Below are 21,568 nucleotides of genomic sequence, written 5' to 3'. Positions count from 1 at the left end.
AAGTTTCCGTAGACTGTCAAGCTGGAGAGCGATCAGCAGCAAAACCTGCGTCTGCCCCACATCCGTCACAGTTGGTGGGACCCTCCCAGGATCGCGGACGACGATGCCATGACACATTTATGACGTCATCAAGCGGAATTGGAATGACCACTTTTTTAGGAGGAGTGCCCAATTTTTTCTAGGAGGCGATAAACACACCAGTTGGGGACGCGCTCCTGACATCATGCTGACACTGTTGTCCGATCTCAGCCCGGGGCAACGAGACGGCCGTCGGAGAGTTCAACTTCGCATGGGATCCTGAAGCGGCCAGCGTGGTCCTCAGCGAGGCCGAGTGCGAGACCAAACTCCTCACCTTCGAACTTTGTCTACAACACACCATCGACTGGGTCAGTGACCCGTTGTTTCTGCATCGCTTCGTTCGTTCGGATAGTCTGGAAAAAGACCGAGAAACAATTTGTAGAATTCGGCAATTAGTGCTTTCATGGTACGAACATGGATCTTCGGATGTCTCTTTGTTTATTATTTCATTCAAAATACCCATAAAGACCCTGCAAAGGGGGAGGGGGGGGCTATTACACAAAGGAGGAAGAGGGATACATAAAATACGGAAAGGAATTTAATTATTACTGGTAGCAAAAGAAAAACAAAACGGAAACATGCAAAATCTATTATTACGATAATACTATAAGGGTGTTTTCATCGCAGTTCAGACACAATTTCTTGGGTCGAATTTCTAATTTTGACCAAACAAGATATATGTACTAGATAACAGAAAGTATAAAACAGAGAGAGGACGAAACACAGACGAGTACATAACAGATAGTACAGATAACAGAAAGGATAAAGCAGAGAGACAGAGATATATAAAACAGATATAGCACAGAGATATAAAACAGATAATAGAAAGTATAAAACAGAGAGAGTACATTCGTCCTCTCTCTGTTTTATACTTTCTGTTATCTAGTACATCTTACCAACACGCTCGTTAGGAATATAAGATATGTGTTTTGGGAGCATTCTTTAAATAATAAATGTATGCAGTTCACGTTTCAACAGCCGGAAGTTATACTCCATCTCATAAACATCTATAGTGAAGACAAAGAAATTGGCACGAGCGCGTGCCTTTAGAAAATGCCTTTTATGCACAATTCCTCATAGGGAAAAAAAAGAAGAACAAGCATACTGCTGAGCTAGGCTAACGTACCTATGATTCTGCCTTTACGGCAGGCATTTGGGACACGGAGTATAGTCAGACTCAGTCGGCGTCTGGTGTGTCAACTGCATACGTGCGAAATACGGTCACTGCAGTACATTGATGTCACTGTAATCTGGACTGATCATTAATACGAACACCCCATTATATGGACACCATTTTCGGGGACGAACTGGGTAAAGACGTCAATCTTTAATCTCGTTCTTATAGACCAACAATTAGTATTATGAACAGTTTTGGGGGAAAACAGAGGTGTCCACATTAACGAGACTCGACTTTAACATTGCCAGTGTGGTGCCTTTAATGTGCATCACGCAGTAGTGGCACACGATTGCACGCCGGTTCGACATACTCATCCTGTTTGAAACGGGCAGGGTTGAGAATTTAACCTAGGATCCCTGGATTCTGCGGCGCGAGCTTGCACTCCGCACGCTCCGAGCTGCAATGCAGCGCTGGCCTACGGATCCCCATGTGGCGGGTTCGAATCCCGGCCGAGGTGCCCGCAATCTGACGGAGGCTTATAGCGGAGAAGGCGCCGTGTAACCGAGCTTTCGGTTGCACGCCAAAAGATCCCCAGGTGGTCCAAATTAATCCTCAGTCCTTCGCTGGGGCGTGCCAGATGCCCGTCGTTGGTTTGGCACATAAAACCCCCAAATTTGACTTTGTCGCCCCCCCCCCCCCCTTTTTCCTTTTTTTATTTTTAATGTAAAAGAGCGCGAACCGTACTCATAGCGGGTTATTTTTTTTTTTTTATATAGTTATCGACAATTGAAGGGCGGTTGAGGAGAAAACGGACGTTCCTTCCACCTGTCGGGGATCGCGCGTTTGACCGCTCGCTATTTTCTCACCTTTCAAAATACAACACTGTGGCTCTTCTGTGAGACTCTAGGAATACATTTCATTATGTTTTCATTTTTCATTAACGAGCGGGCAAATATACCATCTGCGACACATACGGGAAAGGTCAATTTTCGCTAGAGCCGCTTCATTGGTCAAGGATTTAAGAACAAGAAAATTCGCCTAGCTTGCCGCTTGCCCTCTTTCATTTCAAGAACGGTTCCAAAACATCATTTTTGTCAAAATTGAAAATTCTACCCCAAAACCGAGTTTTAATTTAGATGAGAACCTCCATAAGTAAAATGCAAATCATTACACAAAATAAAAAAAAAACACAATGTTTTGATCGTTTTACGTGAGTTCATAAAATTTTGTTACATCATCTTCGGTGTCTGTGTGTGCTGGTATGTTATTTTGATCGACTATTTTTCAGGGTGTAAATGATCGGGCCCCCGCAGGGGGCACCTGTGAAAGCAGGTGTTTGGAGAGTTGCGTCTCCACGGACCCCGAGCTCCGCAGGGGGCGCCTGCACCTTAGGTGCTAGGTGCTTGGTGAGTAGCGTCACCACGGACCCCAGCCACTTTGGCGACACCACAGACCCTGAGTAAAAAGTGGCTAAGACCCACCCACGTCTGGCTGTGCGTGGCGAGCCCGTGTCCAGGGAAAAGGGCATCCTGGTGGTTGAGCTGAGCCCGGGGTAGGTTTGGACCCTTCGGGGCCCCCCGGGCGAGGCAACACACCACTTTGGTCCCTGCTTCCTGTAGACGGGTGTCCTGGCTTGGCCCAACCAGGATGATTCAGTCAGTCGCCACATCTTCTACTATCCCCTCTTATCTTTCTCTTTTCTCTGCTCTTCTTTCTTTCATATTCACCATCTTTGGCGGCAAGGGCTAACCTTGGGTGGCGATAGACCCCTTGTCTAGACCCGCACTAGGTTATAGTGTCTTGGTAGCACTGATAGCGTAATGTCGTCAGCAAAACCTTTATTGCTATGGCGCATTACCTATCCCCATGTTGGGCTCCGTGGTGGGTGGTGCGCTACAGACGCCGAACGCCTCCCCATTTATTATGGGTTCCAAGCTAAACAAAAACTCTGATCGGGCTCTGAAAAGGGCCCGCACCGAGGACAAACTTCTTAAAAATCGTACCACGGCGCCGGAAACTTTTCCAAAATTTTTGGTTATGCACTCAGACAACGAGGACAAACCGCGGGCAAAACTTTCTCCTTTCCTAGTCGCAAAGACTTTGGAGATGGTAGTTGGAAAAAATTTCAAAGCAAAGAAGCTTTTTTCTGGTGACCTCCTTGTTGAAGTCCATACTGCAGAGCAGAGTACTGCATTACTTGCCCTCAACGAAATCCAAGACTATGCCGTTTCTGTTACCATTCACCGCTCTCTCAATAGCACGCAGGGCGTCATCTCCGAGGATGATCTACTTGGAAGCCCGAACGAAGAGATCCTTGAAGGTCTTAAAGATCAGGGAGTCATCGCTGTTCGACGGATCACTCTTCGTCGTGATGGCCAGGAAAGGGACACTAAACATATAGTTTTAACGTTCAACTCAACAAGTCTCCCCTCCGCAGTCAAGGCTGGCTACCTTAACTGCAAAGTGAGGCCCTACATCCCCAATCCTAGACGTTGCTTCCGCTGCCAACGTTTTGGCCATGGGTCAACCACGTGCAGAGGAAAAACGACATGTGCCAAATGTGCAAGCAATGATCACCCCACAGACAACTGTTCTAGTGACTAGCACACCTGCTTGAATTGCCGAGGACCTCACCCGGCATACTCTCGTTCGTGCCCTAAATTCAAACTGGAAAAGGAAATAATAACTCTAAAGACAAAGGAAAACTTGACTTACCAGGAAGCACGTAAGCGTCTCTCCTTCCTGCAAGGAGGCACGTATGCTGAGGCGGCAGCTAGGGGGGCTGCTCCACCAAAGACCTCTGTGGGCACACAATACTCCGCTCAGGATATTGTGGCCCCATTTAGCCCCCCTTTCCTTGCAAAACCAAGGGTGGATAACACACCCTTACAGACTCCCATGACGCAAACAACCGACACGTCGGTGCGTCTCAGTGGTCTCTCGCAACCCCGACGGCGTGCAGAGGAGGCACCTCGGGGCTCCCCATCCTCCTCTTCTCATCACTCTGGGAGCGCTGCCAGCACATCGGCCACTCCCAACGCCAAGGTTCAGGAGCAGGTGAAATCAAACAAGTCACCTTCATTTGGACGCTCCCAAAAGGTTGTGTTCAACCTTCCCATACTACATGAAAAACAACATAGTACACCTCAATCAAATGCTCTGGTTGCATCCGAGTGTAATCGTGGTGCATCCTGCTCGCATCATGAAGCCCCTGGTGTACAAGGAGGGATGGCTGAATCCTGCACTGATCCTGCAGATCAGGCTACCCCTATGGAAGTTGACAAGCAACCAAAAAAGAAACAGAGCCCTCGCATAACAGGACCGCCCTAGCATAATGCCAGTGAATATTGTGCAGTGGAACTGCAGAGGAGCACGCTCAAACATTGAAGATTTAAAGGATCTGATGCAGGCCCTAGACCCAGAGGTGACCTGTCTTCAGGAAACCTTCCTTTCCGAGTCCGCCTCGTTCAGATTTGGCAGATGCGCAGTATATCGTAAAGACCGTCCTCCGGATGTGAGAGGTGGAGGAGTGGCTCTCATTGTGCAGCCATCGTGTCCTTCAGAGCAGATTCTTTTAACCTCAAACTTGGAAGCAGTTGCTGCACGTATTTACATCGGTATCACGGTAACTGTATGCTCTCTTTATCTTCCACCTAATGAACAGATCACGTTGACAGAGCTAGAACAGCTTGTAAATGAACTCCTAAGCCCTTACCTGCTTCTTGGAGACTTCAATGCTCACAATAGACTATGGGGAAGTCAATTGGATGACTCTAGAGGCAAAGTAGTGGAGAATTTTTTGCTCAAAAATTCACTGAATCTTTTAAATGACAAGTCTCCTACGCATATTACCCTAAGCTTACCTGTAAAATACTCTGCCATAGACTTATCATTTTGTTCAGCTTCTCTTTTTACGAAATTGTCCTGGCGTGTTCACCACAATCCATATAACAGAGATCACTTTCCCATTGTCATCCAACACTCGTGCGCTACTCCTTGTGTTACGAAAAGAGTGCCTCGGTGGATCATTGAGAAGGCAGACTGGGCGAAATTCAGTGAACAGGCCCAGATTCCCGAGGATGGTTTCACCGCACTTAATATCGATGAGGCCACGTCTGCTTTGACAACTGTCATAATTGACGCAGCAACAGTTTCAATTCCAAAAACATCATCACGGTTTCCAAAATACCCAAAACCCTGGTGGTCTCCAGAATGCACAGAAGCCAAGAAAAATAAAAATAAGTATTGGGGAAAGTTCAAGAGGTATCCCACTTCTGAGTGGTTGATCGCCCTTAAAAGAAGCAGAGCTGAGCTCCGCCGCATAATCAGAAGCCAGAAGAAAAACTCCTGGTGCAAGTACACCTCGGAGGTTACCCAGGACACATCAACAAAAGAAATCTGGGACAAAGTCCGGAAGATGGAGGGCTTATATAATGATACCCGACTCTCTATTCTCAAAGATGGAACAGTTCAAGTGTGCTCTCCCATAGACCAGGCAAATCTGCTGGGACATACTTTTTCAGTAATATCGAGCAAGTGTTCATACCAAAAACCTTTTCTAGCTTATTGCACGCAAGTAGAAAGAAAACCACTGCCAATAAAACTCAGTAGCGAGGAACCTTACAACAAACCTTTATCTTTTCGAGAGCTGGAGCTATCGACCCTGCATTGCCGGAATTCTGCAGTTGGCTTAGACAGCATACACTATAAAATGATTGCTAACTTATCCCACGATTCCAAACTTGCTCTTCTGAAGTTCTATAACAGAATATGGGAAACGGGGGTGTTCCCAACATCCTGGAGGAAAGCAGTCGTTATAGCCATTCCAAAGCCAGGCAAAGATCACACAAATCTTCAGAACTACAGACCAATAGCTCTCACCAGCTGCCTCTGCAAGGTGTTGGCACGTATGATAAATTCAAGGCTTGTTTTTTGCCTAGAGGCAAAAAACTTACTATCACGAGCTCAGTGTGGTTTCCGCAAAAACTGCTCCACCCTCGATCATCTTGTGTCTCTGGAGATGGAGGTTCGCTCGGCCTTTGTGAGGCGTGAACATCTGGTGGCAGTTTTCTTCGATCTTGCTAAGGCATATGATACAACATGGAGGCATGGTATTCTTAGCAACCTGGTGTCAATGGGTTTTAATGGTAACATGATGGTGTTCATTAAGAACTTCTTAACAGATCGCACTTTTCAGGTGCGCCGGGGAGCTGTTCTTTCTGACGAGTTTATGCAGGAAACGGGCGTTCCCCAGGGCTGCATTTTAAGTGTCACATTATTTTTGGTTCAGATAAATTCACTCTCCCGTGAAATTTCTCGCCCCATCGAACACTCTTTATATGCCGATGACCTTAAAATTTCTATCAGGACTTCATCTCTGCGAGTTGCCGAGTGACAACTCCAGCTCTGCATAAACAAACTGGGCAGGTGGTGTTTTCGAAACGGATTTCAGTTCTCGGCAGAAAAAAGTGCCATTGTACATTTCACGCGGAAACATGGACTGTACCACAATCCCGAACTGTCACTAAATGGTACACAACTTACTTGTAAGGACTCTCAAAAATTTCTTGGAGTCATTTTTGACCGAAAACTGACATTTGGAGAGCATATTGCCCATCTTCGCAAAAACTGCCTAAAAAAACTAAATATTCTTAAAGTGCTTGCACACACATCTTGGGGAGGACACGTGGAGTCTCTTCTGCATATTTACCGGGCTACAGTGCGTTCAAAACTGGATTATGGTAGCTTTGTTTATGGATCGGCTAGACAAAACACAATTCGACAGCTTGATCCTGTTCATCACCAGGCAATTCGTTTGTGCACAGGAGCTTTTCGAACATCACCAGTGGAGAGCCTATACATAACAGCCCATGAACAGCCCCTATGTCTTTGGAGAGAATTGCTAGGTCTATTTTATGCAGGTAGAATTTCAATGTACAAGGACAATCCAGCCTACACTCATGTCCTAGCCCCATCTTTCACTGAGCTGTTTGCTCGACGCCCATCAGTCGCCCAACCATTTGGAATTCGTGTGCAGCAAGTTTTGTCGGACACTAGGTTTTCAATAAGCAAGGTTTCAACTTTTCGTCCACCACTCCCCCCTTGGTATGACCCAAGCATTTCCTGTGATCTGCGGTTAACTAAGTTCCAAAAGCCATGTACTGCGCCTCTGGTGTACCAACAGTGTTTTTTAGAAATTCTTAAAGAGTTCAAGGACTACCGGGCATTTTACACTGATGGTTCTAAAATGGGCGATGCTGTTGGAGCGGCCTTTGTTTCTGGGACCACCAGAAATGCTTTCCAGTTGTCTCCAATTGCATCTGTCTTCACATCTGAATTATATGCGATTATTGCTTCGCTTAAGCACATCAGAAAGTCCCGGATCAAGAAATCACTGATATGCTCCAACTCTCTAAGTGCACTTATGTCCATCTGTGCTATAGAGCCTAAGAAACACCCGTTTATTGTAGATATTCATACGCTGTTACGAGAAATCCAGTCAATAGGCGGACACGTTCGGTTCCTCTGGGTTCCAGGGCATAGTGGCATCACTGGAAATGAGCTTGCCGACAAAACTGCCCGACAAGGTCCGTTTGAAGACAGAACACAGATGCCTTTGCCCTTAAGTGACATTCGCCGTGAGATGTCCAAGAGTGTCGCGACAAAATGGTTGCGGCAATGGAAGAAATGTGAAGGTAACAAGCTTCATACCCTTCACCCTACTACAGATAAATTTCAGGACCATCGTCACCTCTCGCGTCATGACAGTGTATTGTTAACACGACTGCGCATTGGACATACACGCTTAACACACTCACATCTCTTAATGGGCAATGAACCTCCTACCTGCGAAATATGTGACTCAGACCTTACAGTAATGCATCTGTTTGTTTGCAGGAAGCTGGAACCTTTCCTTAAACCACTTTTAGCACCACTAAGAAGATTAAACATTCCATTTCATCCGTGTTTGGTGTTAGGTCCTGAACCTCAGATTCCACTCAAAGACTTATTCACGTTCCTTCAAAAAAGTGGCCTCAAGTCACTTCTCTAGTATACATGAATTTTTGGAGCCCTTTACACTCTATAGGCCTTATTACCCATTTGTATATTAGCTAAACATAGCACATTAGTTTTACCCATAAGCACTAACATACTACATATTAAATCAGCTAAACAGCATCTTGGCGCTATTTGGCCCTTGTGTTGCCCTTGCGCCATAAAACACCAACAAACAAATGATCGGGCATAAAAAATAATAAGCATGTGATTCATTTAACTTTATGAGTAATCCCGACGTGAAAAAAAAATCCTAGTTACTATAACGTGCCACAAATGGCGCGGTGCTAGTGTACCGTTTCAAATTGAAACAGACAAAAGACAGCCTAAACTTGACTTCCAGCAATGCATTTCTATGGGGAAAAGGGAGTGCAATTTCTCCCTTGGCTTGATTATACGAGCAAATATCACGAATAATTCCTACGTACTAGATGGCTTAGAACATCTCTCAGTTGGTCAGTTACCGCGTTGTTATTTATTTATTCATTTATGTTTTCATATTCATGGCAGTAAGAGCGGTGCTAAAGTGGCTTCGTACATGTATTATATATATACAGGCCCCTTCAAAGTAAAACGGAGCGCCGGAGCGGCGACCGAACTGCATCGCCGCGCTATCTAGCAGCGCCGGCTGCAACTGATAGGTGCCCTCTGCGCAAGCGCGCGTACCGTTCGCGCTGTCCTCCTTCATTCTTGTTTTTGATCCTCGCATTATCGGCGTCTCGAGCTGTCAAACGCTGTTCCGAAAAACACCGCTAGGTGTTCCGCTCGCACAGGGAGATAACGCGAGGGAAAGGGCCAGTGTTGTCGATGAGCACCGCCCCTTGTGCTATTAGGCGTCGATTTTAGGAAAAGCGTTGCGCAGCTCGAACCACCGATAACGTGTGGGTTTGAAGAAGAAAACGAAGGTCCCAGCGGAAGGCACGTTCGCATGCGCAGATGCAGCATATCAGTTCCAGCCGGCGGTGCTAGATAGCGCGGCGACGCAGTTCGGTCGCCGCTCCGGCGCTCCGTTTTACTTTGAGGGGACCTGTACATTGTCCGACACCCTTAGCGCGAACGCAGCATCGGACTTTTCCGCAGAGGGAAGGGGCGGGGGGGGGGGGGGGGGGGTTGTGCCAAAGCAATGAAGAGCATCTGGAAAATCAATAGAGACGTCACGAAGCACGCACTAACACTGGGTAAGCAGGTAGCTGGGAATGTAGACGATCAAAATACAGTAAATTTAAGTAATCAGCGCCAATTGTAATAAATAACACTAGTTTTCTTCACTCCGCTGCTCATATATGGGTGCAAAGGTAAGCTTTTTCTAGCGTTGAAAACTCATATTGTCACGGGTGGTGACCAACAAACAATAAATGAACAGAAAAAAATAAACGTTTAATGTAGCGAACTTGTGCCAAAAAACAAACGGGTATAATAGATAATAACAGAGCGTCGCGGGCGTCGAAGTCGGCGTAGCGGCAGAGTCGAACGCTGGGCGAAACTGACTGCAGATCAGCACGCGGAGTCCCTTATGTACGCGCGTTGGGTTCTGGAACAATCGGCCTAGATTGTTCGGCGACTGGAACATTCGGAACTCGATCAGACGATAATGTTCTCGAACTCACGAGAACGCAATGTTGAAAGAACAAATAAAAGAGCATTCCACTGACTGGAATCGAAACCAGACTTTCTGCGCGACAGTCAAGCACGGTAACCACTCGGCCACGCGCGCGGTCGCTCGCCGACGACCGTGGCATTACTCCACCCTTTAAAAAGGCATCGTCTCGATGCCACGTAAAAGGCAACAAAACAGAGCGAAACAAACAAAAAATGGGAACATACGGAGGCTCGCGAAACACAATCCTATAAAGCGGTGCACAAAATCACAGCTCGCAGTCTTATCGCCCGTAGTACGGCTTGAGGCGCACGACGTGGACGACTTCCGGTCGTGGAGCGCGGTGTGATGAAGTCCGTGTTCCGTCGGGCATCACCTCGTAGTTCAGATCCCCGAGTCGACGAAGAACTTTGTAGGGTCCGAAGTAGCACTTTAGGAGTTTCTCACTGACACCACGGCGGCGGATCGGTGTCCACACCCACACCCTGACTCCGGGCTGGAAGTGGACGTCCCGACGACGAAGGTTGTAGCGGCCAGTGTCGACACGTTGTTGGGCTTGAATACGGTGTCTGGCGAGCTGGCGGACTTCTTCTGCCCGTTGGGCAACCACCCGGGCGTCGTCGCTTCCGTCAACAGCCGGTTCGTGGGGTAACATCGCGTCCAGCATTGTCGTTACTTTGCGACCATGAACCAGTTGGAAGGGTGTCACTCCGGTGGTCTCTTGCACGGCCGTGTTGTAGGCAAATGTGACGTACGGCAACACCTCGTCCCAAGTCTTGTGCTCCACGTCGACGTACATGGAGATCATGTCGGCGATGGTCTTGTTGAGTCTCTCCGTCAGCCCGTTGGTCTACGGGTGGTACGCCGTTGTGCGCCGATGGCTGGTGTGGCTGAGAAGAAGGACTTCTTGTGTCAGCTGGGCCATGAACGAGGATCCACGATCTGAGATCAGCACTTCGGGAGCGCCGTGCCGGAGGACGATGGATTCAATAAAACACTTCGCAACTTCCACAGCAGTTCCGGAAGGAAGGGCTTTCGTTTCGGCGTACCGCGTGAGATAATCTGTGGCGACGATGATCCAGCGATTTCCCGACGTCGACGGCGGAAAAGGGCCAAGTAAATCCATTCCGATCTGCTGGAAGGGTGCCGTTGGCGGAGGAATTGACTGCAAGAATCCGGCCGGCTTCGTTGGAGGTTTCTTTCGTCGCTGGCATTCATGGCATGATTGTGTGTATAAGTGGACGGTCTTGGGGAGCTTGGGCCAGTAATACTTTTCACGAATACGGGCCAGTGTCCGGCTGTAACCAAGGTGTCCGGACGTCGGGTCGTCGTGGCAGGCTTGGAAGATCTCCGTTCTAGGGTCGGTAGGGATTACCAGCAGTCATGGTGTGCTGTTGTCTCCGAAGTTCTCCTTGTAAAGTATACCTTGTCGGAGGACAAAAGTCGGCAGGGCTCTCGAGAAGGCGCGGGGGACAGTACCCCCTCGTCCTTCGAGGTGCTCGATTAGCGCGCGCAACTCAGGATCGTCTCTTTGACGTCGTGCCATGTCGGTGTTCACTGCACCTAGGAAGCACTCGTCGTCATCGTCGTTGCTGCTGCCGGAAGGTGTTTCGATGGGGGCTCTGGACAGGCAGTCGGCGTCGCTGTGCTTGCGGCCTGACTTGTAGACCACAGTCATGTTGAACTCTTTTAGTCGTAGACTCCATCGAGCGAGGCGTCCTGACGGGTCCTTGAGGTTCGCAAGCCAGCAGAGCGAGTGGTGGTCCGTGACTACACGGAACGGGCTCCCGTACAAATACGGACGAAACTTGGTGATTACAACATCTCCACAAAACCCTCCATTTAATAAAGAAGAAAAAAAGAAGAAGAAGATTGCCCGGACGACAGCAAGGCATTCTTTCTCAGTCGTGGAGTAATTTTTCTCCGCCTTGGGCAGTGTCCGACTTGCGTATGCGATAACTCGCTCGGTGCCGTCTTGCACTTGAACCAGTACCGCGCCAAGCCCAACGTTACTTGCGTCCGTGTGAATTTCGCTTTTCGCATCTTGATCGAAATGTCCTAGAACAGGAGGAGTCTGCAGTCGTCGCTTCAGCTCGTCGAATGCCTACTGCTGCTTCTCGGCCCATTCGAACTTCTCGGCGTCCTTTGTGAGGTTTGTGAGTGGTGCGGAAATCCTTGCAAAATCCCGGATGAAGCGCCGATAGTATGCACATAGTCCAAGAAACCTTCGCACGGCCTTCTTGTCTGTCGGTGCTGGAAATGCTGCGACGGCGCGAGTCTTCTCTGGGTCGGGGCGAACGCCTTCGTTACTAACCACGTGACCTAGGAACTTCATTTCGTCATAGGGGAACCGACACTTTGACGGCTTCAGGCTGAGTCCGGCGGTCCGTATGGCTTGGAGAACTGCTCGGAGTCGTCGCAAGTGCTCGTCGAAGTCGCTGGAAAACACTACGACGTCATCGAGGTAGACGAGACAGCTCTGCCACTTCAGTCCTGCCAGTACAGTGTCCATGACACGCTGGAAAGTTGCTGGAGCCGTGCACAGTCCGAAGGGCATCACCTTGAACTCGTACAGTTCATCTGGCGTGACGAAAGCTGTCTTCTCTCGGTCCCGTTCGTCGACTTCGATCTGCCAGTAGCCGCTCTTCAGGTCCATGGATGAAAAGTATCGGGAGTGGCGCAGCCGGTCTAACGTGTCGTCGATGCGGGGGAGTGGATAGACGTCTTTCTTCGTCACTACGTTCAGCTGCGGGTAGCCCACGCAGAACCTAAGCGTTCCGTCCTTCTTCTTAACCAGTACAACTGGAGAGGCCCACGGACTTCTTGAAGGTTGGATTATGTCGTCGTTCAGCATCTCTTGCACTTGCTCCTGGATCACCTCCCTTTCTTTAACGGAGACTCTGTACGGCGATCGATGTACAGGGCGCGCGTCGTCGTCGGTAACGATGCGGTGTTTCGCAATGGCGGTTTGGCGCACCTCGACGACGTCGCGAAGCAGTCACTGTATTCGGCGAGGAGGTCACTTAGCTGCCGTCGTTTCGGACCTGGAAGTTTGGGGTGAATGTCGAGCTGCGCTGGCGCCGTAATGTGTTGCTGAGGTGGGAATGATTCTTCAGCAATCGCGGCGATTTCGGCGGAGTTCCGAATTTTCTCGACGTGGGAAACTTTTAAAATTGGGAAAGGTCAGAAAACTTTCACCGCCTGATAAATACTGCGCAACAACAATAACCGTTCGTAAGTAGGAGTCATTGTAGTGGCACGCAAATATCGCAAAGTATCAATATTAGCGACATCGGAATGGTGGGCTCTTTGAGCAACGTTCTTTTCGATTGTTAATCTTTCTCCGATTCGTCGATTTGGTTTTACACACTTGCCGTGGAACATAGCGCTGGACCCGAAATATTGGGAAGTTAAACCTCACTGTCTCATTGGAAAAAATGCTCTAACTAAAGCAATTTCACTTTTGTAATGTTAAACAAATTTTCGCTACGACCCAAGTAACAAAGGTAATTCCTGTTTTTCTCCAGCGAAGAGGCATACTTCAAGCGCGTTTCGCCACACAGAAGCACCTCGAAAGTGGACTGGTCCCTGTCTGCTTGAATTTGAAACCGGAAGTCCCGTAGACACTAGAGCCAGTTGAACCTCTCGCATACATTATAATAACTCTATGGGAAATTTAACGTGAGGTGTCTTATGGAAGTGATGTGACTGCCGCCCCAAAGTGCTTAGCCTGCTACATTCCACCAAAATGTGATGAATTTGCACCAACATTGCGCCAATACATAATTGCACTTGATTAATACTGAAAATATAAGAGTTGAGGCTCCCCTATACGGCCAAATCGTAACAGTAATTATCGTCTTAAATAACGTACTACTCTATTTATTCCATGTATCAAACACTAACAGACAATGCTCGGAAGTCGCGTAATAGTTTTCATGTTCGTGGTCTGTTCTGGTGGATTAGGTAGAGATGTAAATTTTCCGGAAATTTTGAAGGCCGGAAAAAAAGAACAAAAAACAAAACAAGCTTTTTCCGGAAATTTTGGAAACATCCCCAAAATTCTCTCAACCGCTATAATTCAGTAATGATTCGAAATATATCGACAGAGGTCAAAAACCGCAAAGATATTTCCGCCAATTTTAAGGTGGAATATTATATTATATCAACCTTTTAACCTTTACGACAACTTTTGTCAATTCAGCTGAGCTTCGACTACTCATCTGGCAGCAATCGATAGCACCCACGCAATTCTTTGTTCCCGCCGTTAGTGCCGTTCGCGCTCTCGACGGGTGGCCAGAGCTAGGAGCCATTTCACTTTAGCTTTCCCAGCCCCTTAGTGAAAGTCGTGAGCGTCGTACTCGGGTGTGGACACTTTCCGGGGACCGTGGATCTATCAAAACTGTATGCTGTGCGACGTGGAGAGGCCAGCCAGGGCAGCTATATCACTTTAGCTTCCCCAGTGCCGTTTCCGAAACCGCGCGCATCGTTCTCGGGTATGGACTTTCGCCGTGGACCCGTCAAAACTGTGTGCTGTGTGTCGTGGTGAGACCGCGCTCCAACGTTTGGAGGAACTTTGACGTGCTAAACAGTGGTAAGGGGCCAGCGGTGTGCAGATTTTGTGGTGCCGAACACGAATTTTTCAACGCAACCCGCTTGCGGCAGCGCATCGCAAGGTGTCCGAAGTGCCCCCAGGGCATCAAGTCTGCGGCATCGGACGACCCGACAAGGTCAGAGTCTGGGGCATGTCGGTCCAGGAGCCCATCTGAGATGTTTCACGATCAGAGCGTGCACCTGTGGAAAATGAAAGCCTAAGCTCTCAAAATGAGGCCGACAGGTATGTCAAGCAGCGAACTTCTATAGAAGCGTTCTTTAACAGAATGACGCAATAGTGTCAAAGCAGGATCGACTACTCTATTGTCATTAAAGAAAGGTTAATGCACTTGGTTATTAAATAGGACATTATGGTCATTAAATGGGATATTATGTCAACGTTGATATAACATTATCTCTTGACTTCCCGTTTAATTCAGACGTGCCCTCGACGTTTTAAGGTCGTTAAGTGGGACGTTTTGTCGACGTAAAACCCACCCTTTTTTTTTTAGACATTAGCCTTTCTATATTATATCGAAGGGATCTAACGTTCAGACTTTTGACGTTCTTTCGACATGTGGTTCCTGACGTCATCGCCGTTCTTTCGACGTCTTTTCAACGTGCCTGTACTGCCTGGGTAAGAGGCAAGAAGAGTGCTATGCTGGAAACCAGACCGCGTTAAAACTACCAGCTGAAACTCGCTGGGCGGGCGTGTCACTGGAAGGCCTACTGAAAAACAAAGAAGCTTTACACAAATCTGGGATCAGACACTGCTGTTCTCTCAGATGCCTATGACATCCTGTTCAAAGTAACAAGACAAGTTGAAAAGGCCCATCCAAAATCTCCCTTGACGACAGGCGAAAAGGAAAGAATAGCAGAAATTCTGAGTGAGCGACGCAACTTTATTTGCTGTCCAGCACATGAGGCCACAAATTTGCTCAACCTGAAGTTCAAAGGGCGGTGATTAAGTGAAGAAGAAGTATCCCACGCGATGGACTACATCACAGAGACGGCAGAGAGGATGTATCTCGATGCGGAAAAAGTGTTGTCAAATCTCGCCGAATATAGGGTTCAGTCAGGTAGTTGGTCGAGGATGGCATTGGAAGACTCGGCGAAGCATATTCCACCGTACACGTGGTGGCAAGGTTTGTATACCTCTGAACCCCTGACACCAATTCCTTGTTGCCTTCAAGTTTTACCCTTCTCCGCTGCGTGCGAACAAAACTGGTCGAAGCTCAGCGGTGTCCACACCAAGAGTAGGAACCAACTCAAAGGACACAGAGCGCAGAAGGTGGTGTTTGTTCGTACCAATCTCGAGCTGAAGAGCCCTGATCTTAAATGCGACGACGGAGATGACTCGAGCATGGAGTCAGAGTAGCCCTAACTAAGACACTGCTCCAGAACATCCGTCTTAATTTAAAGAAGATGTCTAGTGAGTGCGTGCATATCTACCTAGTCCAAGTTTGGTTTTAACTTTTAAGTTTGGTCCTGTACTCTTAAATGCAGAACTAGTTGTACCCTTAGAATAAAAAAAGGTAATGACGAAATACAACAATGTTGTTGAAACGTCACTGCCCTTTGAATACCGGTATTTAACCTGGCATTAAAACATGGCACTACCTTGATAATCGTACATGCCGCAATTTCTTTTTTTTTTTTTTAATGCTTGAAATGCGACTATATTTCGTCAATCAGCTGTTATGTTATTTAAAGCTATGTTCATGCTGGTGCGGTAGTGGAGACTCGGCTGCGCGTTAAGAGTCTCATATATTGATTTATTGTCCGAAAAACACGCCATAGATGACTTAGAATCCCGGCTTCATCACATGCGTACATACGACACCAACAAACCTCGGACTGCACTATAATTTCTCCTCCGTATAAAGCGTTCACCAAAGTCCTAAATATGTATAGTCATACTAAACAGTAAAGCAACGGTCATTCGGGATGATTGGTGTATAGTTTTTAGACAATGCAAACGGTGCAACATCATTGACTCCAGTCCTAAAATTTAGATTTAATATTTCTACCGGAATCATGTAGTTGCAATTATTCAAACAAATGTTACCAGGGTGAGGCGGCAGACAACCCGAGGTACTCGTGTTTCCTCACTTGCCCTGTCGTCGTTCTGTTTTGTTTTCTTAGGGGTTGAAAGATATATGTTTTGTATAGCGTGTTTAAGTTTCCGCCTGCTTTGCCAACAAAACTCAATTCAATGATGTGTGATGACTATTTTCCCTTTCGATGGGGTCAGTGATATCTATTTTAACGTTCGTTGCAGATATGTGCTTAATAGGTTTGTTAATACTTGAGAAATTTGGGTTTCGGTTTTTCTTGCGAATACTCTGTCCAGAGAAAAAACCTGTCCGGTTTTTTTGCCGAGCCCTCGCATCACCAGGATTAGGTAGCTTTGTTGAGTGTGCTTCTCACAGCGTAGTGGTGCACTGCAGAGAAGCGAGAACCGCAAAGTAGTCATCGCTATTTTGCTAATTCTGCTTCGCCGCAGCTCAGCCGCGTGCTAAGGAGAAAACATTCTTCCACAGCAGGACGTTGCACTCGCAATTGATCATTTTAAAAGAATTGACGCCACATGGCAGAAACGGTGTTCGAGGATTCGGAGGGTGAAACAACGCGCGAATTAGGAAGGAGAGGAAAGAAGCGTCATAGAGCGAACTTGGGAGTGAAAATTTAAGTCACAATAGAGACAAAAGAGACTTTAGGGGAGCCCAATTATCTAGACCACTCCGTGGTCGAGGGTGTGCCCGCGCTTGCTTGAGCACGTGTTCACGTATTTTCGTACTAAAACCTCCTAAACCAGCGATTTTCTAAAATGGCCCCTTGCGTCGGGTATACGTTTTATTGCAATTTCTAGGACTTCAATGGGATATCATTTTGAGTGCTTAATAATGATCTGTTCTAAGATTATTTCTGTAGAATATATAGTTTTGTTTACCTTTGGTTCCGTACCTAAAATTTCTATTCACGGCAGTTCATACTGTCCTTCATCATTCAGCATATATTTGTCGTGCCTCGAGATACTATAGACGCAACTAAACCGCTGGTTAGTTCGGTGTTTGACGGAATAAAACCTGCCGTGCGATTGATGCTAACAAACGTTTGCACAGAAGTGGGAAGGCAAAGTAGGCAATGCCTTTCAGTGGACGTATGTATTGTAACGTATAATATTAGCAGTGGTAGAAGTGAAAATTAAGTGTATCTTTACGCTCCAGAAGTTGCTTTTTCTGCTCCAAAATTACTCGGGCCAATCACATTACTGATGACATTGGTCCTTGTTTAAAACGCGACAAAGCCTTGTGATACGTCCATTTTTTAGATATATCTAAAGAAAGAGACGTAGCGCGATGTCTGATTGTTTTCTTAATAAAAAAATGCAACGCCATAGCGTACGTTTTCTTTCTTTATGCTTCGGGCGTGTGGATCGCGTTTGCGCCGGAAGACACTCTCAGAATTAACTTTAGTGCCCCTGTAGGATAAACTTTCTGCATTCACGCAACATGAAACGGGAATCAACTCTCGTTTTTAGATGCTAATTTAAAAAAAAAATAAAGGGAATTTTAACATTTCTTTTAAAAATTTCATATTCCGCTTGATAAATACAGTCTAACACTGTACCCGGTAACTAAGGATGAAACGTCCGCACACTGTCAATCAATATACACTAGTCGCTCTAAAACCAGATGCGATATATTCTGCACAAACGGCACTGAACGGATCCTTGACGAAGTGCTCTTCGAAGTCTATCGATGCTCTGTTTCTTGTAGTAAGGTGTTTTCGAAGCATCTCATTCCCTCACTCGGCTCTTGATCGTAACAGAACGAGCCCGCCTCGCTTATCTGTTTTTAACCAAGCGCTCGCTTTTCAGGCGACTCATTGGCACTGGGAACGTGCTGAGCCTCAGGGCACCACCGCTTCTGTTTAGTAATATCCTCTGCAGTTTGTTGTTTTCCTTTCCGAGGCATTCTGAAGACGTCTGGAGCACTTCCAGCGATAGTCTGACTTCTATCAAGAACGGAGCCAACTGTGACACGCGTGATAGAAAGAAAGATGCGGAGTGAATGCCACTTTGTTTCGTGATACAAATGAGAAACTTTCAAAAAATGGTTGAGGTCGGGCAAAAAAAAAAAAAAAGCTATTTTATTCAGAAAATAGGAAGTATTTATGAGGTGGTACAGTGCTGCCTCGCTTACATAGACACCTCCGTTCCCCCGAAATCCTCCATAACGTGAGTCGATCGTAATAACAACGCAAAAATGCATGTATTTACCCAATATGTCGCATAATTTTTTTGTCTATATAGGGAGGTATATATTAACGAGACATGAGGGTATTTCCAGTGCTGTGATTGCTGCACCAAACTGCGCCATCGTGCTTGTCCTGCCATGATCTGCTATACGTCCCACGTTGACCGACGCCGTATCGCGCCGCTTCCCCGCAGGCCTGGTACGACCGGTGGGTTAGCGGCGACTCTCCCAAGGCGCGGCTGGTGAAGGCGGTGACGGAGTGCACGAAGCAGCGCCAGCGCCTCGAGCTCCACCAGCGGGGCTTCTCGTGCTGCGACATGCTGGCCATGGCGGCCGCGCTGCATCCCTCGTTGGTGACGCGCTGCGAGGCGTTCCCCGCCTGGGTGGAGCTTCACGGCGCCACCACTAGGGGCATGTTGGTGGTGGACCGGCGGCCCAGCATCAAATGGAACCACGGGCGCCCGCCCCACGTCCAGTTCCTTCTAGGGTTCGACGTGGAGGCGCTCAAGGAGCTCTACGAGCAGATGCTGCGCTGAGCCAACGCCTTTTTTACACGTTGGCACCTCAAGAACCATGGAACAAAAAAAAAAAAAAAAGTTCGGCTTTTTGCGGAGCATTACTAATTTTCCCCCTTATGTGGAGCATTGAGGTATATGTAGGTGCATTTTATATTAAATATGTGTTATCTTATCAAGAAGTGCATCTTTCAAACGCCAAAAGCTTCGCGTCTTTCTCCGACAACCGAATTTCGCATGAACTACTTCGCGCGGCGTATGAACAGTGCGCGAAAATTCCTTTTTTTCATAGGTGAAAACGGGTATAGGTAACAAGACCTAAGCGCTGAATTTTTATACGTCAGTGACGTCACCCACAAGAGGCCAGTGCGCGTCGAACACGAGTGCTGTATAGGCGTTCGGCGGGGAATCGTATCCATTCAGCGAGAACACGATGTCTCAGCCGAACGCTGATGCCGCACTTTTGTCCAATCCCTGCCCCGCGTTGGCCTCCTGCACGTGACGTTAAAGATTCTCCTTTGCTGCCTTAGTCATTGACAGGGGGTGACAGGTGAAGAACCCGGTGCAGACGCTCCGCCGCCAGCGCGTTCTCTGCCTTTGATATCGCTTTGTCGCAGGCGCTAGCCAAAGCATAGCGGAAGGCAACGCGCAGGTGGATGAGCATCGTTCTTAACCTGTCACCGATCATGTCGTGCTGCTGCCGAATAAAACTTTCCGTGAGTCAGGGTTCCTCCAGAGCGAACCATGACGCACCGACACTTTTTTCCTCCGTCCGCTATGGGTTTGGCGCGAGATGGGGTGCATCCAGTACGCGTGAGATCCACGTTGAGCGCTACCGTTGTACTGGTTTCGTGTAATCTTAATCCCAAAAGAAATCTGAATTATAACTTTAACGTTTTTATTTTTCTCGTTACGTGAAAAAAGTAGTAAAACTACAACTTAAGGTTACGTTCGGAAACAAAATCTAACGTGTTGCGGCTAAAAGCAACAAAAAAAAAAGTAAAAAAAAAAGAAAAAAAAGTTGTATTAACATTACCCAAAAGTGACTGTTCGTTAACATTCTGTGCTAGAAGCACAGCGGCGGCGATCTCAAAGCAGACGTCAAACCTAGTCACTCGGTCCCACATGCCGCTTAGGGCTGCATTACCAGGGGGATGTGGGACCACGCTACTATGTTTGACGTCTCCTTTGAGATCGCTGCCACTGTTTAAATAACCCTTTGGTTACTGTAGTAGTACTTCTGTTAAAAGCTAAAACACCACAGATGGCCAACTTTCTGGGACACTCCGTAGAATAAAAAGTTTTCAAGGAAATATCAATGTTTGAATTTATTTGCTTTGCATCATACACAGGCAGCTAGAGTTCTCAGGAACAACGATTTTTGCCAAGTAGGGGGGGAGGTGCTGCGGGTTACCTTTTTGTCAGAACTGGAGATTGAAGCTAACGAAAGCACGCTGGGATTCCATTTCCCATGTATTTTGTCAATAAAAGCAACGTGGGCGTTATTTTGTTTATATGCCACTACTAGAAGCTCGTTACATGGCACGTAAGCACCCAGGCAACACTTGGACATCCCCAGGATGTTTTCATGACAAACCTTCTGAGGACTTTATGATATCCTGAGGATGTCCTCAAATGATCCTGGAAACATCCTAAAAACGTGTTATTGTCCGGCCTCAGGACATCCTCAGAACGTCCTCAGGAGGGCAGCCAAGGATTTTTCTAGTACATTTTCTAGTGCATGAAAGCATCCTATGCTCCTTTTCACCTTATTTTGTACCGCAGACAAGGCTAGAAGCGCGAGCTCATAGCGTTGGGAGCTACTCTTAACGCACGAGAGCTTGTGCCGTCTTGATGTGCCCTAGAGCAAGGAGCTCGCGCTTGTAGCCTTTTCTGCGGTACATCATAACGTGAAACAGAGTATAACAGCTGTTAGGATGCTTTCATTTTTATTGTTTCTATGTTTTCTCCAACTGGATTTTGAACCTGAACATGCCTGCAAGAGCAGCCTGCAGAAAGAAATTCATTGTTGTGTTTTAAACTGAAATTCACACACTAATTCTAGATTACTTGTCAGTGAGAGGTTAAGAACACAGGGCGAGGGAAAGGGGGAAGAAAGCTGACGGAATGCTGAAGAGGAGAGAAGAAAACCTCTTCCCTCTAGCATCCCGTCTGCTTTATCCTCTGCGTCTTTCCTTGCCCTGTGTTCTTAGCCTGTAACTATGATCATGATCATGCCATTCATTATTGCAAACAAAGGTAACTGTTCAAGAAATACTTTATTGGAGAGCAAATGTTATACATGACTTTTTTCAATGTCTGCACCAGACATGCAGTCTGGCTTCGCATC

General features: G+C 47.2%; 1 protein-coding gene across 2 annotated transcripts in view; it reads left to right on the top strand.

Annotated features, from left to right (window-relative positions):
- LOC8050686 (inosine-uridine preferring nucleoside hydrolase) overlaps positions 1–19,419 on the top strand; it is a 32,474-nt gene extending 13,055 nt beyond the window's left edge. The window contains exons 3-4 of one of the 2 annotated variants that reach the window (XM_029974706.3): positions 250–386; positions 18,898–19,419. In XM_029974706.3, the coding sequence (XP_029830566.2) occupies positions 250–386; positions 18,898–19,239 (479 nt within the window). In that variant the 3' untranslated portion in view covers positions 19,240–19,419. The remainder of the gene's footprint in view (positions 1–249; positions 387–18,897) is intronic. The other variant, XM_029974705.2, reaches the window with a different exon arrangement.
- The last annotated feature ends 2,149 nt before the right edge of the window (positions 19,420–21,568 follow it).

This window comes from Ixodes scapularis, unplaced genomic scaffold (genome assembly GCF_016920785.2).
Source record: "Ixodes scapularis isolate PalLabHiFi unplaced genomic scaffold, ASM1692078v2 PGA_scaffold1__304_contigs__length_218370807, whole genome shotgun sequence".
NCBI classification, from domain to species: domain Eukaryota; kingdom Metazoa; phylum Arthropoda; class Arachnida; order Ixodida; family Ixodidae; genus Ixodes; species Ixodes scapularis.
This window is presented reverse-complemented; position numbering and strand designations above follow the sequence as displayed.